This window comes from Plasmodium coatneyi, chromosome 8 (assembly GCF_001680005.1).
Source record: "Plasmodium coatneyi strain Hackeri chromosome 8, complete sequence".
Lineage (NCBI taxonomy): Eukaryota > Apicomplexa > Aconoidasida > Haemosporida > Plasmodiidae > Plasmodium > Plasmodium coatneyi.
The window spans coordinates 358,680-383,591 of NC_033563.1; the positions used below are offsets into that span (position 1 = coordinate 358,680).

The following is a 24,912-nucleotide window of genomic DNA, read 5'->3' on the forward strand; positions in this document are numbered from 1 at the left end:
TTCTTTTCTTTATCTGTGTGTGCAACGACCCAACAGTGAATGCTTTCAAAATACAACGTGGCGGCACATTACATTTAAACGTATCGATGCAGAGTTATAAAAAAAGAAAAAAAAAATGTGCTATACATATGTTGCTTTTTTTTTTTATGAACAAGTCAGGTAAAAAAAGGGGGAGATAAAAATAGCTATTTTTCATGCTAATTTGCCTGACCGTTCATAAAAAAAAAAAAAAAAAAAAAAAAGGGGGGGGAGGCATGACAACTCCACGACCCCTCTTAAGCAGCTACGGCGGGCTGCTGGTTCTGTTGCATTAAATAATCTTTCTCAGGTGATTCTTCCCCAAAGTCAATAATCGAAACGGAACTCGCTCCAATAATCTTTCTAGCATTTCCTTCCTTGTCTAATTTGAACAAGCCAACCCACTGACCTAAATCCTTGCTATCATTTTCGACCATAAAAAGGGGGATGTTCTTCTCTGTACACAAAGCTGTGATTAATTTTTTGTATGCTGGCTCGGAACATACGTCGGACAAGAAGCATGCCTTGGCCTCCTTCGACTCAATCGACTTAATGACTTCTCTGATTCCTATTTTCAGCCCATCGTGCACCAGGGCGTTCTTCAAAACCTGCCAAAAGGGGAGAGAGGGAACAGCCCGCGGAAAAACGGGAAAAAAATATATATACATACGCATATGCTTTTACATATATATGCACGCTCCAATTTGTGCGAGTCCGCCCGGTCACCTCCGCATAATCTCTGCGCGCAAGGAACTACATAAATAGTTCTCCTCAACCCATTTTTTTTTTTTTTTTGTTTCTCCTCCTGTTTCTTACCTTCTGTATGGCCGTGGTGTGATCGAAAACTGTTTTCTCCTCCACGACTACGTTGTTTTCAACACTTTCGACGTCGCTCATTTTGAGAATGAAAAAATAGGGGAAGCAAAAATGGGGAAATTAAAACAGCGTGAAAGCTAAAGTGATAAAATGATTAACCAGTATATGATGGTCCCACAAACAGGATGCGCGAAAGGGAAAAATTTTATTAACTGAAAAAGTTACGTAAGAGTGAATGAACCAAAAACACGCAAGAAAAAAAAAAAAAAAATTACATTTTCCTGGGTCAGCAGAAAGATGCATAATGTAGTATTTATAGGGTATCGCAAAAAGCGGAAAAAATATAAATTTGAAGTAAACAACGCATCGAACGTTGACGCCAAAGAATTAGTGCAAAGGGAACATTTTCATGTGCCAACCGTTTCTCGTTCCGCGTTCGTTATGTTATCCAGCGTATACAAAGAGTGAGCATGATGAGATGGTAAAAAAAAATGTCACGTGTTACTTCTCACCTATGCATGTAATATGCAGTGTTCCTATGGATTAACATTTTTTTTTTTTTCTTTTCATCGTTTTTGTTAACCTCCATGTGCCGCTAACCAAAAGGTATTGTTATGCACTGCCGTGATGGTACGTACAACATGTGATGGTATGCCCCCTTTCCCACCGGGGCGACAAATTTACCTTGGATCTTAAGCTTTTTTTTCTACATGTCGAGGCGGGTCAAAATAAAGCCGCATCGTTTTTACGCCATAGAAGGAAGTGACGAAATAATCTAAGGTTGTGGTCCACATTAAGCTTGCAAAAAAAGAAAAAAAAAATACCTAATGTATTAATTTAAATCATATTTTTTTTACTTATGTAAGGAAAAAAAAAAAAAAAAATGGAGAGGCCGCTTTATATTGGCACCTTTTTGTGGTTCCTTCCCAGGCGAACGAAATGAACAAAATTTCCCCCATGGGGTTGTTATGTGGTCCCACTTTTTTTTTTTTTTTATTCACATGGTGGTAGTTTCCATGAAAGTGATATCCCTGGGGAGGCATACACGACATCCATACTCATACCTACCATACGTGACGTGCTTTACCCCCTTTTGTGGGGCGCTACCCCCATAGTTAAACAACACATTTCCGTAATGATGAGTAAATCTGCAGGGAGATTGTTGTACTTTACTCTTCCCCGCACACACTTCGCCCTCCTGCGATGAGAATTCCTCTGCGTAAGAAAGCCAAAATGGTGTTCCCCCATGAGTGGCATAACAACGAAGCGCAGCAGCCAGCTCAGTTTTTCCAAAAAGGACATTTCGATGCGGACACGGTTGGCAGAACGGCAGCTGTTCAATCGCCCTTACAGCATTGCCATTTTGCCGTTGAATCGGCACCCGCCCGGGGCACACAAAAACTTGTTGATATATTTTTTTTTTTTTTACAATATGTGCGTATGTACATTGCTATCTTAATTCATTTTGGCTAGTTAGAAAAAAAAAAAAAAAAAGTTAATACATTGGAATATGCACAAGATATGAATGGGAAAGTTACACTAACGGGGCCGCAGTTCATGCAGGCCGGGGGAGGCGCATTCCGGGTGCGCATTCTTCTCTTAAACTGTTTAAACGAAGCGAACGGCGTGCAAAATGCGCATCTCCAGCTAAGCACTAACAACATCGCCCGACCGTTTTGCTTCGCCTGACCGATTTGCTTCACCCCCCGGAATTAGATCATTCGCTTGATTAACTCATTTATGTGGCTTTCCCTGTTTCCCCAATCACCTGGTCTGGGCTCATTGAAGGCGTGTCGCTTGGCCTTGAATCCCTTCTTGGGGGGCTTCAGCTTAAAGGCCCACAGAAAATTATTCACTTTTTTAAAAGCGGGCCCGCAAGTGTAAAGTTGGTAAATCATGTCTTCAACTCCATGCACATTATACTTACCCAGGTGCTTCGAAATCTCATTGTTGTCCTGAATTTTTTTCCTGGCATATCTTCTCACTTTTCCGACTTTAATGTAACCTCTTTTGTAAACTAACTTCCTTATGGTAGAAATGGTTGGGTATCCATAGGTAACGAATGGTTCCACAATTTTTAGCATTTCCTTGGTGGCCTTGTTCACCTTCACGAAAACTCCGTTATGTATTTGAAGCAACCTTAGAAGACGAAAGACGCTTCGCACCTTTGGGGACAGTTTATTCACTCCCTTTAGTCTGATCACAAAAACGACTTTCTTTTCCGCCTCTCTGTAGAAGCAGTTGTTTTTCCTTGCCTCTCTTTTAAGTTGCACGATTTTCTTCCGTTCCTCTTCGTACTCCTTCTCGTAGCGCAGTGTGCGTAGTCGCAGTTCGGTTCGCTTCTTCTTGTTGATCTGCATGTAGAAAGGGGTAAGCGCAAAATGTAATGTATCACCAATGTACGGATTCAACAGTGTAAATAGAACGAACAAACCCACAAGTACACTCGCACGTGTGGATATACAGGTGAAAAGCTGCATTGTGACACGACGCCACAACCGCGGGTATACCCCAAACTTACCAGTTTCTGTGCCTTCATCTTTTTCTGATTCTTCTCCTTCATCTGGAGGTACTTCATCAGCTTCTTCTTCCTCAAGCTCATCATATTCTTCCCAGCATCTTTTTTCTCTTCCTCGTACCTATCCTGTGGGGGGGGAAAAAGCGGCAAGCCAGTTCGTATGATCAGTCGGCGGTTCAATCAAGTCAAGCATGGCAAATAATGTGAATCACGTGTAGGCCAACGCAAACGCAAGCGCAAGTCGCGTGAAACAATGTGCTACAACGACATGATATGCCGAACTGTATCATCCGCACGATTTGTATTATTTAGTCAACTCATGTAGCGCTCTCCCTTACCGCCATGGTTACAATGGGTTTCCTTCTTCCGTATCGCTCACGCGAAAAAGTAAAATAATTTTTTTTTTTTTTTCCTTTCTCAGAGATGAGTATGCCGTGTGGCCTCTACCGCAGAATACGAGTTTCCCGTTTTGTTCGCTTAACAAAAAAGGTTAACTTCGCAATTCGCAACTGCAGATGATCGCTTTTTTTTTTTCTTTATTTAGAAAGGCGCAGTTCTTCCTTTCCTTGAAAAGTGACTTCTCAGTTTCAGGAAACTCTTCAAAATTGAAGTTAAATGGCGGCAACAAATAAAAAATACATTCAAAAAAAACAATTTTTTTAAGGAACGTTAAAAAAAAAAATGTTAAAAGAAAACGCTAAAAAAAGGCAAAAAAACTGCTAAAAAGGAGGCGAAAAAAAATTTTGTAGCAAAATGATCCACGTTGGCTGAACAACCTTGGTTGAGAAACGGGCTACACGACAGGGAGTCTCGCGGAAGGGAAAAGTGCAAGCCGTCGTCATGAAAAAGGGATGATAAAAAGATACGCTGCATTTGTCATGAAAATTTTCACTTTTCGCCGTGGTCGTTTTGGGCCATGTGAGAGAATAGTATAAAATAGTATATATATGCCCCACCGCTCTTCAGTGCAATTTTATTTTACGCAGCTAAAAAAATTTTCCCCATTTTTTTTTTTTTACAATATTGTTGCGCATTGTGGGAACAGTCATCCCTAATAATGGGTCACTCGGCAGTGCAGTAAGTTTTATGCGCTACTACGACATTCGAGGCGAAGGGAAAGTTTTTTTTTTTTTTAACCCATGTGAGTATTACTTCGTTTTAGGCATGTGCTTGTGCGCCTTTTTGTATCCTTCGTAGTTGAGAACGGGACCCACCAAACACCCGCAGTGCATACTACAATCACCGCAGTGCTGTAAAAATAAAAAAAAAAAATTATCACATTTCCAAGTCGATCAGTCAACGGGCCATTTGCCATTACATCTCACAGTGTGTTATTGTTTATATCTCTTGATTGGGTTGGGCAAATGTAAGGGAGGTTGAATTATGGGGGGGCCTTCACCATATTGCGCACGTCGTATGACCGAGGGGGAGCAAACAAAATTGCCCAGTGACGCCCATGACGCTGCTAAGCCGTGTGCCAATAGTGAACGATGAGCCGATCGGCATACATACGGGCAATACTACATATGTATACCTTATAAATACAAATATGCTATAACCCATTTTTGCGCCTTCCGCTTGAATAATCCCTATTTGTGAGAAAACCTCCACGGGGAAAGGAAACGCTTTAAATATGACGGCACGTTTCTTTTTCTTTCCATTTCTCCAACACCGCTGCTCTGTTGCTTTACTGCAACACGCCAAGTTTATTTTTTATTTTTTTCTTATCACTCCTTTTTCAAACTCAATTTTGAACCGCACTGTTTTGTCAAATCTTAAAATTTGAAGGGAAAATATAAGCGGCTTTTCTCACAACACATTAAAAATTTCGCATAAGTTGCCAAAACGGCAGGCGTCAAAATTTCCGGAGTAATACTTCCCCCGTGGAGCCCCCTCCATTTAAATGGTTCCCTTGACAAAATTCCCCGTTCCCCTCTAAACCATTTTGGAAAAACAGGAATGCAAGCAGAATATTAGTGATATGGTATTCCCTAGCAAATATATGTCCACTCCTGTTAACACTTTTTCTTTTCGCAAATTTTGAGGTAGATAAAAACGCTTCCCCAACACAAGCGGCATGCGCCCTTGCATAAATCGGCGGTGTGGTTATCACACCCCATGTGTTGTTCATCCCTGAGGAGGTAAAAATTACGCAGCGATATGGTCGTTCATTTCGTGCGGTTCACATTGTTCCACGTCTTTTCCAACAACGGGGTGATGAGAAAAAATGCGAAAAAATGACTCCTTAGAGCATCTTCACGTGACGATGGCATAAACACGTTACCAACATGTGTAACTTCCCCTTCGCGCCTTTTGCGTTGCCCACTTTTTACATCTGCCCGCACTGCACGAACGGGGAAGTGAAGTTAACTTATCCAAATGATGCGCTGGGACAGCAGGAATAGTTTTTAATTTACACAAAATAAATGCGATCTATAGAGTACCAATTAATGTAGATAGGTGTCGCCATTATCATCCCAGTTGTTTAAACTTAGCAAAGTGTGCTATTGTCTTTTGATAACTCGCCATTCCAAACGTTTTTACCTTTTACCAAACTTTTTTTTTTTTTTTTTTTTTTTTCCCATTTTTACCTGTCTATGTCAGAATTTTCATTTCCACAGGGGTATAAAAAAAGGCTAGTCAAAGGAATATTTTTTTTTGCCTGACTTTTTTTTTTTTTTTTTTTTATTCCAAAATGGCTCGATGTGCACACATATGCGCGCGGCGAAATGGCGATGCGCTTTTGCACTTCCCTTTTTTTGTGGTCAAAAAGGGCATATTCCGCGAGGGGAAAAAACACAAAAATGAGGCTCTTTGCCGATTCATCCGTTTAGCGGCCATCTATCCAAATCGCACATTGTCAGGCACGCATTTGCGCTTAATTTGCACTTCACTCGCGCTACGGTAGAGCTGCTCCACTGTGTTGAACATGATAAATAGCTAGCTGTTTAAAAAAAAAAAAAAAAGGTCGGAAACGCGCCAAACGGTTGACGTATCCCTAATTGTAGTGTGTAGACACATTCATAACGAGTATAAGGATAGTGACTCTCCTGTGTGTCGGTTTGGGAGTTAAGCGGGGAATCTGCAAACGGCAAACCAGCTGAACTGACGGACAAGCCAACATGAGCGAAAGCAGAGAGGCGTCCTCCCTGGGAATGATGGACTCGGCGTTCTTCGTGAGCCGAAAGGAGCTAATCGAGTGGGTGAACAGGACGCTAAAGCTGAACGTAACTAAAATAGAGCAATGCTCGAATGGAGCGATCTACACGCAGCTCTTGGACATTCTCTTCCCCAACAAGTCAGTCCTCCACAAAGTGAAGTGGAATGCCAAGCTGGAATACGAGTGCATAATCAACTACAAGCTAATTCAAAACGTTTTCAACAAAATTGGGATTAAAAAACATATGGACATAGATAAATTAATTAGGGGAAAATATCAAGACAATTTAGAATTCCTCCAATGGTTTAAAGCTTTTTTTGAACGCATCATTGACTATAATAATAAAAACGTAATTAACTATGACCCCCTGGAGCGTCGTAAATTGTGCATCCTTGGAGATAGGGGAGATTATAAGTTACTGAACAGCTATTTGCCCGATTGGGCCAAGGTAGATATACATATTGGGAAGGAGAAAATAATGAACCACGAAAATAGGACTTGTTCTAATGGCCCCAAACGGAACAATGATCACAGATCCAGTGTCAATCGGGACAACGTCACCTCCAGTGTTGCTACCCGTGCCGCCACGTCTTCCAGTAACAACAGCAGTACTGCTAATCTGTGTCATTCTCACGTAGGGAGGCAACCTATGAAGACGGAGAAACGGTCCACCTTGCTCACCACGACAGGGGACAACAACTTGAATTCCCATTCGTGCAAGGAGATTCACTCTTCTAAGAGGCACCCTAATGGAGCAACACATCGAGGGATAACCCCCACAGGGACACACCTAGGAAACCAACTCCGCACGTCGACCTCCACGAACAAACGGAACTCCGCCTCAGCAAAACTCTCCTCGCGAGGCTCACTCTCCTCATCGACGTACTACCACCCCAACAAAAGTAATACCCACATGGATAACCACAAAGATGCCCTCTCTCTAAACGAACAAAACAGAAAGTACAAAGTCCAGTTGGAAAAAAAAAACAGCGAAATTGTCTCATTACAAAATAAATTAAAAACTCAGGAAAACGAAAAAAAACTTTTACTTTTCCAAAAAAATTTTTACTACAACAAGTTGAGGTTTCTTGAGCTGCTCTGCAACCAGACGGATGACGACGCTCTGCTGGTGAGTGACATACAGCACATCATCTATGCGCGCGAGAATACATACTTCCACCAGACTATATCTCTTGGGGAGAAAGCCAACGTGAATGGGGTAGAACCCAGCGAAGTGGACCCAAACGAGGTGGAAGCAGCCCACTCGGGGGAAGCCTACGCCGAGACTGATAATGAAGCCCCCCTGCCGCACGCCCACGACCGCTACAACACGCACGACTTCCCCGAGCAGACCGACCTCATGCAGAACGGCGAAGTGGAGCAGTACGCGGGGCACTACAACAACCAGCGTTCGATGGACTTTCCCACCTACTGCTAGGGGGGGAGAGGTTACCACCGTGTAGCACCAAACCGAGAAAGGTAATTTACCCAACAAGTAACCCCCCAAAAATTGTCTTCCATATAAACTCACACCTCCCATTTGTGCAAACAATTAAATAAAAAAACGAGTGTTCCCCACCCAAAGTGTGCGATATATTAGTGCACTTTAAACTTGTGCCTCCAATTTTTACCCCTCCGCTTTGCCATAACTTCAACAACATTGTCTCTTTGATTGATGCTCCAAGTTGTTTCCCGCCAAATGAGTATTTACTCAACAATGCCCTTCCCGCAGTGCAATGCTATTATACCCCCCTTTGACATTTTTTTTTTTTTTTTCACGCCATGTATACCCCCTGTAGTATGCATCCACCGGTGTGGTGTGCGCACCAGGTGGGGAATACGTCACATTTTTTTCCTTTTTAAGTGAAACACTTTCATCCGTTGAAACTTTTTTACAAAAACTAAAAAATTAATTTCGAAAAAAAAAAAAAAAGAAAAATCAGTGTAATTAAATGGGTACATATTTTTACCCCTCTCGATCAGCCACTGCTTGACTCCCTGACCGCTTCGTCAAAATATGGGTGTGGCAGCTTCGTTTCAATCACCTCATCAATAATTCCGTACTTCTTCGCCTCCAGCGCATTCATGTAGTGATCCCTGTCTGAGTCCTTTTCAATCGTCTCAGTTGTCTGGTTAGTAAAAGTGGACAAGTAATTATACAGCAGCTTCTTCAGGTAAAGAATCTCCTTCGTCTGTATTTCTATATCCTGTGGGTGCCCAAATGCATTGCCCAGAGGTTGATGGATCATGATTCTGCAGTTGGGCAGGGATTTTCTCTTTCCCTTTTTCCCACTAGCTAAAATTACAGAAGCCATAGATGCCACTAGGCCAAAAGATATTGTCTGTATGTCTGACTTGATGTAATTGAAAATGTCCAAAATGGCTAGTCCCTCATTTATGGACCCCCCTGGGGAATTTATGTAAATTTTTATGTCGTCGTTGTTGATGCTATCCAAGTATAACAACTGACTGATCATCTCGTCGGTCGTTTTTTTATTTATTTCCTCCGTCAGGTAGATTATTCTTTTTTTGAAAAAGAATAGCTTCAGGTCCTTCTTCATATCTTTGATGTCGTCCACTCGGGGAAACAGCCCCTCCCTTCTCCTGTACCGTTTGCTCATTCGTCTGCTGCTTCGGATGCTCCTTTTCTGGATTGGTTTTCCTTTGGGGGAAAGCTCTTCTAAACGGGTTCCCTCCCCTCCGAGGAAACCACCCACACCTGTGGCAGCATCCATGCACAACTCACCATTCTTAACACTTTTCATTCCCTTCGCTGAGGGGTCACTTGGGGCCATCCCATCTGCCGCCCCATCTGGTGCACTATCTGATGCGCTCTCCTCCCCCCATGCGGCGTTTTCCTGTTCATCCTCTATCGACTCCGGCAACGAATTGGAGGACACCCCCCTCGTCCTCCTGCAGCGACCGTATACACCGCTTCCCCTACCTACCCACTTATGCCTTGCCTTCCCTTGGGGAACTCCTCCACCCGGGAACTGTATGAACGGCGCCGCGCTCAACCTGTGTGTATTCCTTTTTGCATGCGTTTTGTTATTTCTCAGTAGGGTGAAAAGTAGCAGCGAAAATAAACATACCATTTCTGCAATGCAGGCAGGTGATCGATGAGCGCATGGAATGCGTTCCACTAAAAAATTTTAAAATGGTTGTGTTCCTTTTAAAAAGTTTGGAAAAAAGGGCGGAAGGAACCAAGCGCGCATCTTTGCACGGGCGCATGCGCAAATATATATGTATATATATGTGCACGTGTGTTCCTTCACTCTGCAGGCATGCTAGCTTCCTTGCGTGTAAGGCTGGAGCCGTGGGGGGAAGTCTCTGCGCTCCCTTCGGCCCCAAGAAAAAAGAAGTCAACGCTTACACATGTAATGCGGAAGGGAATTACCCACTTCAAAATGGAGAAAAAGGGGAAGGACTAAACTAAGCCACCTTGGAAACGCGGCACAAATGAACAACTAACAGATAGCCCAGATTCGGATAGCTCTGCAACTCCTTCCATTCGAATATCCCTTCCCATCGCAACCTAGTTGCATTCTGGGAGAGCATCCATTCGGTTACTTCCATTTGTCATTATGGTGTCCTTTATTCTACACGACCAAGGAGCAACAAAGCGGGGGGGTTCCTTTTCATCCTTTTCTTTTCCTATTTTTACCTTGCGTGGCAGGTTTTTCTCTTCTTTTTTTTTTTCAGCCCCGCGCAGTTCAGGAGTTTCACGGAGCCGGTTCTGAATAGTGCCAACAAAGCGGAGCAAAAAGGGGAAAAAGAGAAAACGTGAAAAATGTGGAAAAGCGTAAGGTTGAGCATAGCACCAATTTGGTGAAACCCCCCTGTGCAGGGCAAAACAGGTGTGTGCAAACGGGGGGATACGAAAACATGAAGTGACGAAAAAATAGCCATAATTTTAAGCTAGCTATTTTTTTTTTTTTTTTTTTTTTCATTACTTGTTAATAACTTCTATAATTTTCAGGTATCGCAAGGTAGCTATTTTGGCTTCTCCTGGTGGGGGAAAAAAAAAATTTGCGGAAAAGGGGATAAAAAATATGAACCGTTCAGGCAAAACGGAAGAAAAAAAAAAATAAATAAAATATAATAAAATAATAAAATGTCGAAGAACTGCAAAAAATAGAAAAAAACAATTCCTTCTCTCACGATAGACCAACCTGTCTGTCCAAAGACCTGCAGATTCATCTGAGTCAGCTCGGACTTTTCCACGGGGAGGCAGCTGCGAGGGAAGTACGCGCATGGAGAGGGGAAAACGTATGAAGGTGCCTGAACGGGGTCTGCACGGTTAGAAAATGGGCAATGTTCCAAACGCGCACTCACCTGCCCTTCTTTATGGCCATGTCGTAGAGCGACCTGTATATCAAGTTAATGTCGTCCAACTTGGCCCGCCGTCGAATCAGCGCGGGGACAGACTGGAAGGTAGCGTCGTCGATGGGACAAAACAAGCTCTCCTTATCGGTGGCATTTCCCTTATTCACTTGTTCCTTTCTGTTGTCCTGTGCGGCGTTTCCGTTATTCAGCACCCCCCTTTTTTCGTTGTCCTTCAAATCGCTAGTATTTACGTAATTTTTATAACTGGCTGAGTCACACAGCGCAGGTTTCCCGTTGGGTGCTTCCTTCCCCAAATCGCTTAAGTTGTTGCCATTTGTTTGTTCTCCTTTGCTGTCCACACATTTTTGAAGATGATCCAGCTGTAGCAGCTCGTTAATTTCATCGTAATTTATGTTGAGCAAAAACTTCTTTATATTGTCGTAAAAAAAATTATTTAAAATAATTTCCGAGTTGTGATAATTCATAAACTCCTTGGAAGTGATGTTTAAATTATTTTCCAAGTTGAGCAGAAAGTTATAATTTTGCATTTGCCTGTGCATGTATTGTATGCTCATTTTTTTCCGTTCATACAGGACGCTTAATTCTTTGTTAATTCTGTACAGCTCGCTTTTTATATTTTCAAAGTCGTTAAGAATTAGAAACGGGTTGATGTCATCTTCGTACATTTTGCACATTTCGTCCTTCAGCTTTCGCTCGATCAGCTCGATGTCGCTGTTCATGTTAAGGAACTGCGAGATGGAAGAGGGGAAAAAAGCACCAAGTGAATCACGCGGTGTACAATTCCCTTTGTTACATTAAGGCACATGTATAGGGTATACAGAACCGTCTTTCCTAAAATAGCAATGTGATGTGATCCAATGAACTCACCTTCTCCTTCAGAGCGTCTATCGACAACTCCATCGTGACTTTCTCTTCCGTGATCTTCGTCTTCAACTATCCAGCCCGCAGGCCAATTTACACGCACAGCAATACTTTATGTGCATGCATATGGCGCGGTGTGCAGAGCACTCCCCCCCACCCTTGGACGCAAAGAGGCGTACAACCCCTTTTGGGAGGAAACGCTTATTTTAAGTTGTTTTAAAAGGGGATTATTGCCATGTGCGAAACGTGGAGAAAAAGGACCTGTACATGCATAATGGTTGGCCGTCCTGACACGTCCTTCCTTCCATCACGTAATTGTGCGGAAAAGAAAAAATGCAACCCCTAACATGTCCTAGCAAATCTGATCAAATCAGAGCAAATCCTTCCCTGTTCAAAAGAGTGTAAAAATTTCCCTCGTTGGTATGCAAATAAATAGCGGCGATGAAATGTCAATTGTGATGCCCTTCGGAGGAAATAAAAAAAAAAAAAAAAAAAAAAAAAAGGCTGCTTTTCCTAGCCAGTATGTACATACCTAGCTATGCAACACACGCACGTCCAAAAGGGCAAGGTGCACTCCAAGGTTGAAGTCGTAATTAGGTCCATTTACCAACTCAGTGCGAAAATGTTCTGCATGATGAGGTGTTACTTTCACACATGCGTGTAAACTTATGCATGCATTGCCACTTTTCCTTCTGATCATACAAGCTTTTCCATTTGCCTGCGCGTTTGCAGGATCGAGATGGTAACCGTTTCACAGTAGGAGAACTTTAGTGCTTCCCACCCGTTGACCACAGTCCTCTATGCATTTTAACCTTTTTCCGATTCTTTGAAACTGCGCCAAATGGTATGCCCCTTATCCATTTCGCTTTTCACTGGTTTATGGAACCCCCCAAAAAAATGTGTACGTCCGTTAGGCCACGCATAACGCATGAACGAACATGTGAGGAACGATGGAGAGGCCCGATATAGAGTATTTAAATCTGCCTGAAAAAGTTAAGAAAAAGTTGTATGCCTTCAACATAAATACGCGTAAGTATACATCCCTTCGGAGATGAGTGACCCCTCAGGGGGAGCACACATTTTCACACGTGTGTATATACTTAAGTGTATGCGTCTACTTTGGCATGTCCCTATCGTCCATATGCATTGTGTAGTGGAGGTCCACCCAGTCATACCTTTCCTCTTCCCCCCGCAGTTGAGAAATTAAGCACAAATTATCTGGAGAACGTCGACGTGGAGGTTGGTAATTTTTTATAAGACACTCCAAACATGTACGAGCGATAAGTGCATACCCCGACATATACATACGTGTGCGTTGACACATAAAGAATCCACTTCCTTCAAATCGCAGGAGGTCAATGCAGGACAGAATGAACTGTTTAGTTACCACGTGCGCGAGTTGGGAGTACCAAATGGCGAAGGGGAAGAAGGCCAAGAGGACTGCTGGAAGGACCCCCTCCATGGTTACAACCACCCTGTCAGCGATCAGGAAAATTACTGCTACGGTGGGAGTCATGCTGACACGGACGATGGGGGTGATGCGATTGACGACGCGCTGAGAGACTCGGTCGAGTCGTCTTCATCTTCCCCATCAGCGTCCGTGTCAACGTCGACGTCTATGTCCATGTCTACCACGGGGCATGGACACGCCCTACCAACTTCTCCCCCCGGAAGGAGAAAATATTCGGTGCTCAAAAGTATTAACCCGTGGACCCACCTAAGAAGTAACAACAGCTCATTCTGCGCATCGGGAAAGATAAAAAATAATAGCATACCAGTACGTGTGGCTAGCTGGAAATCTCCCGAAGGACTGGAGAGGGATTTCCTGGCCTGCTCCAATTACATGAAGGCATCTCTATCCGAGGTGACCTCTGTTAAAACGAACAGTCACCGACTTAACAAGCTCCTAGGAAACGGAATCCAAGCGTCCAAAATATATTTCTTTTATGGGAAAAAAACAAAAATGAACAAAGTCATTTTGCTCAATTTGTTATGCGACTTCCTCGCTGGAAGCTCCCCCACTGCAGTTGCGGTGTTCATACACTTCAGCTACATTAACGACGTTACAGTAATTGAAAAAATTTTAAAAAAAAAAGTCAAAAGGGAGAAAAAAAAGAAGCTCTCATTGGATGACATCCTTAACAGGTTATTCATTTTTCATGTCCGAAATTGGAGCGAACTTATCTCCTTTTTAGAAAATGTGAGAAAAGAGAAGACCCCCAAAAAAGGGGATCAAAAGAACCCATTTACAAGCCAGCTAGCCAATGTGGCATGCATAGGAATAGACAATTTCACAAACATGTTCAAGGAATTAAGTGTACAGAACTCCAACACGTACTTCTACCTCGTGAGGGAATTAAAAATTCTTTCCGTTACGTTCAACATTCCCATCCTTATATTTGACTATGCAAAGTATCAAATAGAAGGAACAGTCGGGTGGGGGAAAAGGCAGTGCAAAGAAGAAGAGGACGCACAGGAGGGTAAGCACGCAGGGAATGGTTACAAATTTACAGGCAGCAAAACGAAGCGGAATGCAAATGGTTGCCCGAGTTATGAGAAGACAAGCCGATTGAACCTTTCAGAGGAGGAACACGCCACGAATGTGCTCACGGATGAAGGGGAAAACTGGACGGGCAGGAAGAATAAAAGGGCCAAGTGGAAAAGGAGCGGATTGCCCTTTGACAGCACGGACAGCAGTAGCGGCACAGACGACTCCGAGTCGTACGCGGATTACCACCAGGGGGAAGACAACACTTCTGGCAGTTCTGGCAGATTAGGAAGTAGGCAAAGTGCTGACAGTGGGAGAAGTGTTTACAGTGGGCGCTCCTCCCTTTGCGAATCAACCGAGACGGACGAGGAGCACGCATCCCCCATCAGCATCCACATAGAAGAAACCACACAACAGGAACCAAATGATGATAAAAAAAACGCATTCCCAATTTTACACAACAGCAAATACAACTCAAACAAAACGTCCGTCCCGTACTACACCTACAACCTATTCGACTGTGTGCTGGAAATTGAAATCCTTCAAAAGACGCGAGGCAGAAAAAAAATGGTTCAATTCACTCTACTCAAGTCACAGAATAGCATTACACATTTGTATGTAAATTGCTGCATTCAAAGTTATACACTCATGGACGTGGCGTAGTCTCTGAGTGGAGCTCACCGATCAGTGCAGGCACATTGCGGAGTCCATGTTTGGATCGGGAAGAAGGTATATCCTTCTCCTTCCATGTAACTTTTTTTTTTTTTTTTTCGTATGAACGTTCATAATTTTATTCTCCTTTCTAGCCATTTTTTTTTTTTTTTTTTTTTTTCTGTTGGTTCCCTTAGGAACTCCATTTATGTACTATGTACGTACTAGCTAGCCAAATGATCGTTTTGTCACTTTTCACAGCGGTTACGTCACCGTTGGAGGGGAAAACACGCGTAACCACACGCATGCAATACAAAGGCACACACAAAAAAAGAAAACATTTTCGCTTTCGAAACGAATGGTACAAACGGAGGGGGTGATACATAGAGTCGTCAAAAAAAAAAAAAAAAAATTGCCAAATGGAGGGTGTCTAGGTCAACTCAGATGACATCACTCAGGTAAACAAAGCATAAAAATATTTTGGCGGTCCCAAGGCTGCAGGAGGGAAAGAATTAAAAGAAATGGGGTGAAGTAGAAGATATGCTGGGAAGACACGTGTGATGGTACAGAGTGACCACTGATGTATTCCCCAAATTGCACACACCAGCACACCTTCGCGCTGCAGTCGTAGGGGGACCCCGCTTCACTTACTTGTCATCGTTATGTATGCTGCAGTCGTTGTAGCTGGGCAGGAAGAACAGCGAGCCGGTCTTCACTGATTTGGTCTCCTTTCCGATGGTTAGTCTGACGTTGTCGCCTTTGTAAATGTAGCCATACTGCGGTGGGGGCGGGGCAAACGTACATATTGGCAGGGCAGAAAAGAAGAAAATGCGCCAACGTGGCGGCCACATTTGTTCTCACCACAGGATGAAACAAAGTAGTGCATGTACATGTGTACATATATATATATATATATATATATATTTTAAGATTACTATGAGGTTGTGGTTTATGTTGCCAAGTTCGATGGATCTGTTTTTCGCCAAAATGACATTCGTCGTTCTGCTTTGGGCTGTCAGTATCAGCGGGCCGATCTGCAAAAAAGGGGGAAATAAACCATATATAGGGCGGAGCTATCTTGTATAATGCGCAGGAAAATGCACACCTATAGGATGCCCAGGGGATTCCCCGCGTGGTTACCTTGACACCGGACAGCCTTTCCCACACCGTGTCCGCGGGGTTGTAGGCGACTCCTTCGTGGGGAAAAAAAAAAAAAATAATAAAAAATAAAATGACATTACACGACAAAGTAGCGGCACGTTATACCACGCCGATGGCGCCAGTGCACCATTAGATAGATCGTTTTCATCGACCAGCCTCTTTCCAAACGTACTGTACGAAACGATCTTGTTGTTCTCGTCCAAGAACGTGGAGAAGTCCTGGTCCGCCCTGTGCTCACTCCTGGAGTTGCTGTCATCGTTGGACTTGTTTCTATATGACTCCACCGACTTCGTTTCTACATGATTCATGTTGCTTTGGTTGCTACTACTGTTGCTTCTTTTATAATGTGTGTCTTCTTTCTCCACTTCATTCTTTCGTCTTCTCCCCCGTCTCTTCTGCACCTTCTTAATTTCCCTCTCGGAGTGCCTTTCCTCCGACCCACTTCCATTCGATCTGGTCATCCTTCTTCTATTCGTTTGATACTCTCCCTTGTCTCCCTCGTAGGAAAGATTGTCCCTATTGTTTCTGACCTGTTCAAAGTTCCTGATGCACATGTTCGGATCTACATTATTTGCTACATCTGGTTCGAAGGATCCGTATGCTGGGGCGTACTGATCTTCGTTCATGTTTGCACCGAAGTGGTTGTTCGTTCTGCTTGGGAGGAGGTATCCGTTGTGGTGGTTCATCTGCTGATTCATGTGGTTGCTTATCTGCTGATTCATATGTTGGCTCATGTGTTGGTTCATCTGGCTTAGCTGCTGTCCCATCTGTTGCCCAATGTGTTGTCCCATCTGCTGCCCCATTTGGTGACCAATGTGGTTTCCCACTTGTGGGTTCAGGTGCTGTCCTACCGGCAGGCCCATCTGCTGCGCCAGCTGTGCGCTTAAAGGGTTCATCTTGTTTAACTGGTTCATTGGGTTGTGTGGATCCGCCAGTGGATGCCCCGGCGTCTGTCCAAGAGGCTGTCCAAGTAGTTGCCCTAAAGGCTGTCCTAAAACCTGGGTAGGTCCTCCTATCTGGTAACTCTGCGGATGTTCCATTGCTATTTGCAGGTGGGCATTGGGGTTACTCAGCTGGTTGTTATAAACAGGATTAATCACAGAACCCATGTTATTGTTGTAGAGGGGGGGCTGGTTCTGTTCACTGCTCACGTTACCGCTCTGACTAGCTAAGGGGGCACCCGTTTGGTTATTCAGCTGCACGGCTGATACGTTGCTTTGGGAGTCGTTCGATGGGGCCTCCTCCGACGGGGTGGTAGTTTTCTTCACTCTGGGTCTGCCTCGCTTTCTCTTCACCGGCGGTTGTTGTACTGCTTGTTGTTGCGGTTGCACTTGTTGGTTTGGTTGTCCTTCCTTGGCTGACTGGATTGCCTCCACGGCGGGTGGAACACCCTGAGTAGTACCCTGCGTGACCATCTGCGGTGGCAGTGCGTTCCCAACCACGGCTGCATTACTAACATTGGTAGCATTCTCATTTGGCATATCTGCCTCCCCAGTGATGGGACGAAGTTGTGCACCTTCACTGACCTGTCCTGCATTCTCCTTAACGTCACTTAAAACGTGAGTCGATTTCTCAGTCAACACATGAGGATCAACTACCATCGTGGGGGCACCCTCCCCATTTAAATTAACCTTATTGTCTTCACCATCTATGGCGTCTTTATTGAGACATGTCCTCTTATCACCTAAGGTGTAATGGTTTCCTTCACCTTGCTGATAAGCTACATTGGCTAGATACCCATTTTGACTGCCTGGGGGGGTCTTTTTCGAAAAGGCATTCCTCTCACCATCGTCTGTGCGTAACTGTTCGTACTCATTATATGACATACCACGTGGGTCATAATAATCTGCCTGATCTGATGGGGGTCCCCCGTGAGGATAATACTCCTCGTTGTAATATTCCTCCCCTTCATAGCTATTTCGCTGGTCAATGCGATTGTACCCTCTTTTATAATGGCTCCTCTCATGGTGTACTCCATTCGAGTCCCTGCTAAATCTTCGGTGGGCGTGTTTACCACTGTAGTAGTCCCTCGGGTAGTTCGCCCCTCGGGGTAGAGCCGCTGGATGAGCTCCGCCATACGAACCAGGCCCATCATCACCACTGTGCTCTTCTTCGTACTTCCTATTTCCCCCACGTGGGTAGCCGCTTATCTGGTTCTCACTCGAACCTTGTCTTCGATAGGATGGGTTCACCCCGCTCATGTATTCACTTCGATGGTACGGGTGCGGGCTACTGCAGCTGGGCCCGTCGTAGTAGTTAGTAAACGAATTGTCCCCCACGTGGTAGCGATCTTCCATTCGACCTTGGTTCGCCCCACGTACCCCCCCCGTGTACCTCCCATTTCGATACATGCCCTTCTTATAAATCGCCTCTTCGTCTATCTGCTCATCATCCTGATCCGGATCCCCCTTTGCGCGTATCTTTTTGTAACCCCTACTGTGAGCACTCCTAAAGTACGTACTTGCACCTTCCTCGGCAGAGTGCATGTCATGAGGAGGATACACCTCACCTGCAAATAATTCATCCTGTTTAAAATCGGTCATATCTTCATCCTCATAGGAGTAGTTCACCTTGGGGTACTTTCCCTTCTGTACTTTATTATAGCCATTAATGTGTATGCCTCGTGGTGGGTGCTCATCTTCGTGTAGGTACTCTTGTCGCTTCTGCTGGTTCACATGGTGCATTCTCTTATTCACTCTCTTATTCATTTGCAAATGGTTCGAGTCGTCCACGTCATACCCCTCATCCGTTGGGAGGTCCGCATTTCCGTCTGCATTGAATCCGGTATCTCTCCTCATACGTGCGCCCCTGTGGTAGCGATAGGAGCGGTGCCTCACATTCTCACCATTGCCACGTCTTTCGCCTCCCTCAACATGATCCATCCCTCCGTCAGTGCTGCCAGTCAGATCCACATTCGCTTCGCTTCCTTGGAATGACGCCTCTCCTGGGAGGTCTCCAAACGGTCTGCTACTCCTAACCTGTTTCTTCTCGTACAATCCATTTCCGTGCAGGTAGTGGTGACTCACTTCATCCTGCTTCTCATTGTTTAGGCATTTTTGTGCATCCCCAGCAGTACCCTGTCCGGGTTGCTTCGGAAGGAACATATATTTTTTCCTCTTTTTGAATATTGCGTTACCAGTTGGTTCCACTTCTTCACTTTGCTCGTAGCTGTAGTGGGATGATTCATCCTCGTAGTTGCTCTCATCGTGGTTGTTCACTTCTATGTATTTTACCCTCCTGTCACTGTTGTACCGAGAGATCTTATCGTTTTTCCTCAAATAATGGCCTTCGCTGAATCGGTTGTGGCTTCTGTCCCCTTGGGGCTTCTCCTTGAATGCCCCCTTGGGGGGTTCTCCCTTACCCGTGCGGAGGTCCCTCAGTTTTGACAAATTCCATGCATGGTTGTAGTGGGACGGAGATTCCCCTTCCTCATAATCTCCGTGATCCCCGTGATCCCCGTGATCCCCGTGATCTGCATGATCCTCGTCATCTGCATGTTTCTCCCTCATCATGCTTTTCCTCACTTGGGCTATCCTCCTGATGACCGTCTCCTTATCATCATCCCCGTCTTTTCCTATGTTTACAATTCTGTATACATTTTTGTTCACCCGAATGGCCTTCTCGTCGTTGCTATTGAGCGAATGCCCTAGCAGTTCGTCCTTATAGTTTTGCTTCTGAAGTTCTGATTCCTCATCACTGTCACCATCATTTGGGACAGATTCGTTCGATGCATCTATGGTGGCTAATCTTGTTCTTCTCTCATCACGACTGTACGTTGGTTCGTATATATTATGGTCCCTACCTTGTGAGTTTTTTTCTACCTGATTAACCCTCACAGGAGAGTCATTTCGAAAAGTGGGATCAAAAAACGGGCTGTGCTTGCTCCTCCCACCAGGATACCTCTTAGAAATGCCTGCAACGACGCTCGTTCTTACTTTTTTCCCTTTACTTATCTTGGTGGGACTTGCCACGGAATAGCATGAACCCAAAGTCGAAAGGTCATTGTCGAAGTAAAACTCATCTTCCTTCTCCGAGTCGTAGAAGGAAGAGACGTCATCGTCCACGTAACTGATTCTGCTCACTGCATTTTCCAGTTGATCACTTAAAAGTTGAGATGTGTTCAGGCGATATATTTCACATATGTTGTCTGTGTTCTGGGTGGTGTAATCCTTTGCCTTTTTATTTACCCCATCGATGGAATTGCACAGGGGGTCACTCAGGTTGCTCAGGTTCAGGCTTTCGTTGTTCTCGCTGCAGGGGGGGGATTAAAAGTGGAAGTACCGTTAAACGTGTTAAACGTGTTAGACATGTTAGACGTGTTAGACGTGTTAGACGTGGTGTACACACGGGGGAAGTATCACATACACCATATACATGCCACTCTGCTGGCGCAGGTGAACTCTACCCCCACTTACAGTGACGAGAGGGGCTTCCTCTCTATGACGGTGAATAGCCCATTGCTGGCTGTGGACTGATCAAGACTCTGCGAAACGGGAAAAGGGTTGCACATATGGGTTAACCTACTGCACATTAACAGGTGGCGAATCAGCGACGTGCCGTTCGGTCTATCTCCCCCCACAGTAGGGAAGCGCCTCTTTGGAAAGTCTACTTACAAAGTCAAATTTCTTTTCATCTATCATAATTCTGTTGGGTGTTTCTAATTTATCTTCCCTTCGGGTGAGATGTGACGAGAGGACAAGACAAAAGATCGGCTGGGCTGCAGCTCCCTCGGTGGGCACAACTTTGTGGGCTCACTGGAGGGGGGCACATACACACAGATGTATATAGATATGTGAACGCATACATGGATGAGCACATAGGTATGCACTCCTGGGTCGAACGGTTGGACAAAAAAAAAAAAAAAAAAAAAAAGTTTGGGTATGCTTCAAAATAGGGAGTGCTCGCAATTTTGTGCACTTCTCTCCGCCTGGCATAGGGAAAAATGATCACCACCCCCCGACAATCATGCGGGTCGATAGTCTCCACCTCGTGTATGCCAATACGCACATGTGCACGACGCACTCCGCATTCGCCCAATTTGAGCGTTTGTACGTCTGCGCGTATGTCCCCTCGGGAACGACAAAAACGTGCGTGTGAAAATGCCAGTTGGTTCGCTACACCATTTAAGGGGGGAGCAGGAGGGCGTGCTAAACAGTTGACCAGTTTGCTTTGTCCCTTTGCTCGGCATGCGAAAATAAAAGTGCGTGCAAGAGAATTTATTTCAACATGTACTTATCCCAACGTTGGTATAAGTACACATATATCCATGTGCACGTGTAAAAGCATACACTTATCTGCCTTAAAATGAAAAAAAAAAAAAAAAAAAAAAACACATTCGCAGTGCTGAATAGCTTTTCGCGACAAAATTAAAAACTTCAGTAGGGCGGGCCATTCGGCAAGCGTGGAGCCAGCTCAAACAAGAGAGTGGAACGGGCGGGAAAAATGGAAATAAAGAAACACCAAAAAAAAAAGAAGGAAAAATAAAATTGAAGAAAGAAGTACATACTTGCGCTAAACATTCATAATCATTGTCGAACTTAAGGAGAGGGTTCCCCTTTTGTGCCATCCGTGCACTGAAAGGTATGTGTATACTTTTTATTACGCGGAAAAAAAAAAAAAAAAAAAAAAAAAAAATGAATTTAAGTGAAGGGAAGAAAAGGAAACGAGAAGGGCATACTACATGGGGCAATTTCATCCGACAGCGAGGGGTAAAAAAAAAAAAAATTTCTCCTCCCAGATTCACACTTTTGCTATTTTTAATATGCCCGCTTCACCAACTAGACGTTTTACAAAGCAGAGGTGGAGTGGAACATGTTCCCCTCGACTGTGTATGATCATGCATGTGTAAAGTTTCGCCCTCTCGCAATTGGGCTATCCCCCGCGATGTTTACCTTTGCACATTGATTTTTTTTTTTTCTTTCATCCTCCTCGATTGGGGGGTTGACTAGTTCGACCTTCTGAAGGTGTTCCCACGATGAGTTTTTTTTTTTTTTTTTCTGCTTGGCCGGTGTGCAAGGAAGAACGTTCAAGTGGTATAATTATAGTTGGTGTAATGACTTGCGGTGAATAACTCGGCGGCGAGACATCCCCCGTTCTGCGATTACCATATGGATGAACGGCCCAGTCACTAGCACAAGGTATTCCCCCATTAAAGGGGTGTATGCCCCTTCCTGTGGCGCTCCAGGCGATAACAAATATATGTAACTCGGGAAAGCCCCGAATGGGTGTAGTGCCCTGGCAGTTTTTTTAAACGGGATCACCACTGCTACTGCGCACCGCTTCTCCAGATGGAAAGGGGCCAAAAAAAAAATAATAAAAAAAAAATTAATAAATTAATATAGGCATAACACAACAACATGCTCTTTCGTTTTTCCCTCTTCTTCACAACGCCTGGTAAAAGCGGACTAGCAAGCAGCCGTGTCATCGTCCTCATGGCAACGCTTCGGCCAAACGGTTGAACGAATTAGTCCCAACGGGGAAAGCTTCCGAATATTGGTCCAATTTTTGGTCAATCTTTTTTTTTTTTTTTCTCTCCAAAAATGAGAGGCGCCAAACGGTCCCTAAGTCATTAGTAATTTTGTAAAGCGTTCGGACGAACACGTGCGTGCGAAACGTATCGTTTGGGGAATGACACTTCTTCATTCCTGCGATTGCCAACCGGGGGAAATTCTACATAAATGTAAAAGGGCTCCCCAAGTATAGCAGTGAAGAGGTTCCTCTCTCCTCGCCGAATTCACAGTGGCCCTTTTTTTCCTAATACTATACCAAAGGGGAAATCCGAAATGGACATTTATTCTATTCTCATTTCACTGCCCCATTTTGTAAACAATGCAACGGAAAAAAAGGAAGGGCGCATTGTTAACGGAAGAATGCACACATGTGTAGTTGCGCAATTATGCACTTATGTGTGCCCACCCACACGTGCGTAACCCCTTAGGTCTACTTTAATGACTAAGTTTGGGACTCTCCTCAGCGTGTGCTACATACTTTTCCACTTTTGCGGGGCATTCAAGCTACCGCATTGTTGCGAAAGGTTAGTGTTGTGGAGTGGAGAAGGACAGCCCAATCGCGCCTCTCAACGGCACTACATCCATCCTAGAATAGCGAACGCGGCAGAAAGGAGAGGAAGCAATGTTCCTCCCTGCTACCACAACGCATTTCGCAACCATGGGGGGAATAAGCACACTAAGCTGTTTTACAGAAGCAAAAAGGAAAGGGACATCCAGGAGTCAGGCTACATGTATCCCTTCGACCACTTAGAGAAGAAAAAAACGAAATTTCCTCCGGACCCCTACCAGCCAAGTGAAGAAGAGAGGGAAGCAAACGAGGCAGATATGTTCGATGATCAGATGAACGATGATGAGCTGCTCACCTTTGACGAGGACGACGATGCGAAAAGGCACTTTGGGGAGACAACCTTCAACGCGCCTATCGGTGTGCAGAACTCGAAGGGGGAAAAACACGACAATGATGCGAATGACGGGGATCCGCATGGGGAGGATGAACTGATCCCGCACGAACTCGTGGAGGAGGCCGCAAAGGGGAATGCTGCTCCAGAAGAACCGCAACACGAAAGGGAGGTGGTAAAAATCACAGTGCATTCCTCAGAAGAACAGAGAATCAATGCCGAAATGATGAAAGACCAGCTGTATTACCTGTTTCACTCCTCCATGGACAGCGCCTTCATCCAGTTTTTTCGACTGCAAATCGAGTTGTCCATCCGTGACGATGAGAAGAACATATCGGTAGGGTACACCTTTGGGGAAAGCAATTACAAAGCGCGAATATCGTGTGTGGAAGACTTAATAAACTTTTCCCACCGTTTGCAAAAATTGTTGACCAGCAGAATAGAAGATGCTCAAAAGGACAAAACCGATGGAGAGTTGACCTACTTGACTAAAAGCATGCGGAAAGAACTCGAGAAGGGAAAAAAACAAAGGAACATTACACACACTTCAAAAAGGAACTTGCAAATGAGCATCGAATCGTCCTTAAAGCTGATAGAAAAGTGCAAAGAAAAGTTGTACAGGCAAAACTATGAACGTACTTTGCACGATTTGAAATTAGCATACAATATGTTGCCGTGTAAATATTATGGATTTTTCCTCTCTAGCATTTGTGCAAACATATCCATGCTGTCCTACTACACAAATGACATGCAAGGCGCTCTTAACTTTGCGCTAAAGGCAATAAAGTACGAACCGAAGGACGCATTGGCATGGAAATGTCTCGGAGATGCATACAGAAGCTTCCGCAAATTTTGGCAGGCCTATAATTTTTACGACATAGCAATACACTTGGGCTATAAAGACGACAAGGGGGAGAACTTCAAAGAAATCGTGGCCGAGTTAAACAAACTAGCCATGGCTGCTTTGAAAAAGGTAGATATTTTAAAAGAAAATATGAACAACTGCACCAACGTTGTCGTGAAGAAGAACATCGGAATTGTGTTGAATAAGAATCCGGATTCGATTGGGGGCTGTTACGTGTCCTACATCATTGAGGGGGGGAAAGCGAGCAAAAAAGATTTCCACCATGGAGACCAAATTGTTGCACTGAACAATATTGTTACGTATGGGAAGCCAATTGACTTTTGTTTGAAGGCTTTCCAAAAGAATGAGGGCTCCTACGACATTGTTTTTTTCAGGGGAAACATTATCGAGCTGTACGGCCTGCGCGCCTACAAATATTTGATCGACCAAGGTTTGTTTCACACCCTCTTCGAAAATGAGAAAATCGCGTCCTTCAAGCGAAATGAGACCATTTTGTTTGACTTGCGTGGGTTCGGCACCTTTTCCGAGTACGGCGTGTCCAAGGGGGGATCGTAAATGGGAAGTGGAAAATTGTCACCCTAACGAGCTAGCCAATTGTGCCATCCGAACGAACTAGCCA

At 44.4% G+C, this 24,912-nt stretch overlaps 8 protein-coding genes across 8 annotated transcripts; 3 read left to right on the forward strand and 5 right to left on the reverse strand.

The window, feature by feature from the left end:
* Positions 1-219: 219 nt before the first annotated feature.
* Positions 220-1,076, reverse strand: PCOAH_00020000 (40S ribosomal protein S12; the record flags this gene model as incomplete). The annotated part of the gene is made up of 2 exons (XM_020058809.1): positions 220-626; positions 835-1,076. The coding sequence occupies 2 exons, from the start codon at positions 913-915 to the stop codon at positions 276-278; spliced, it is 432 nt and encodes a 143-aa protein (XP_019914394.1).
* A 1,470-nt stretch (positions 1,077-2,546) lies between these two features.
* Positions 2,547-4,099, reverse strand: PCOAH_00020010 (60S ribosomal protein L7; the record flags this gene model as incomplete). The annotated part of the gene is made up of 3 exons (XM_020058810.1): positions 2,547-3,188; positions 3,356-3,478; positions 3,691-4,099. The coding sequence occupies 3 exons, from the start codon at positions 3,694-3,696 to the stop codon at positions 2,547-2,549; spliced, it is 771 nt and encodes a 256-aa protein (XP_019914513.1).
* A 2,375-nt stretch (positions 4,100-6,474) lies between these two features.
* PCOAH_00020020 (Uncharacterized protein) lies at positions 6,475-7,950 on the forward strand (the record flags this gene model as incomplete). Its single annotated transcript, XM_020058811.1, has 1 exon — positions 6,475-7,950. The coding sequence occupies one exon, from the start codon at positions 6,475-6,477 to the stop codon at positions 7,948-7,950; it is 1,476 nt and encodes a 491-aa protein (XP_019914578.1).
* Positions 7,951-8,491: 541 nt separating this feature from the next.
* PCOAH_00020030 (ATP-dependent Clp protease proteolytic subunit) lies at positions 8,492-9,607 on the reverse strand (the record flags this gene model as incomplete). Its single annotated transcript, XM_020058812.1, has 1 exon — positions 8,492-9,607. One exon carries the CDS (start codon positions 9,605-9,607, stop codon positions 8,492-8,494), a length of 1,116 nt encoding a protein of 371 aa, XP_019914686.1.
* Positions 9,608-10,047: 440 nt separating this feature from the next.
* Positions 10,048-12,180, reverse strand: PCOAH_00020040 (Uncharacterized protein; the record flags this gene model as incomplete). Its single annotated transcript, XM_020058813.1, has 6 exons — positions 10,048-10,111; positions 10,177-10,248; positions 10,466-10,520; positions 10,685-10,746; positions 10,848-11,587; positions 11,727-12,180. 6 exons carry the CDS (start codon positions 11,757-11,759, stop codon positions 10,048-10,050), a joined length of 1,026 nt encoding a protein of 341 aa, XP_019914447.1.
* A 490-nt stretch (positions 12,181-12,670) lies between these two features.
* Positions 12,671-14,871, forward strand: PCOAH_00020050 (Uncharacterized protein; the record flags this gene model as incomplete). Its single annotated transcript, XM_020058814.1, has 3 exons — positions 12,671-12,749; positions 12,916-12,959; positions 13,072-14,871. The coding sequence occupies 3 exons, from the start codon at positions 12,671-12,673 to the stop codon at positions 14,869-14,871; spliced, it is 1,923 nt and encodes a 640-aa protein (XP_019914564.1).
* Positions 14,872-15,299: 428 nt separating this feature from the next.
* Positions 15,300-20,660, reverse strand: PCOAH_00020060 (Uncharacterized protein; the record flags this gene model as incomplete). Its single annotated transcript, XM_020058815.1, has 7 exons — positions 15,300-15,354; positions 15,511-15,635; positions 15,795-15,893; positions 16,000-16,052; positions 16,148-20,271; positions 20,436-20,503; positions 20,634-20,660. The coding sequence occupies 7 exons, from the start codon at positions 20,658-20,660 to the stop codon at positions 15,300-15,302; spliced, it is 4,551 nt and encodes a 1,516-aa protein (XP_019914624.1).
* Positions 20,661-22,967: 2,307 nt separating this feature from the next.
* Positions 22,968-24,848, forward strand: PCOAH_00020070 (Uncharacterized protein; the record flags this gene model as incomplete). Its single annotated transcript, XM_020058816.1, has 1 exon — positions 22,968-24,848. One exon carries the CDS (start codon positions 22,968-22,970, stop codon positions 24,846-24,848), a length of 1,881 nt encoding a protein of 626 aa, XP_019914328.1.
* Positions 24,849-24,912: the final 64 nt, after the last annotated feature.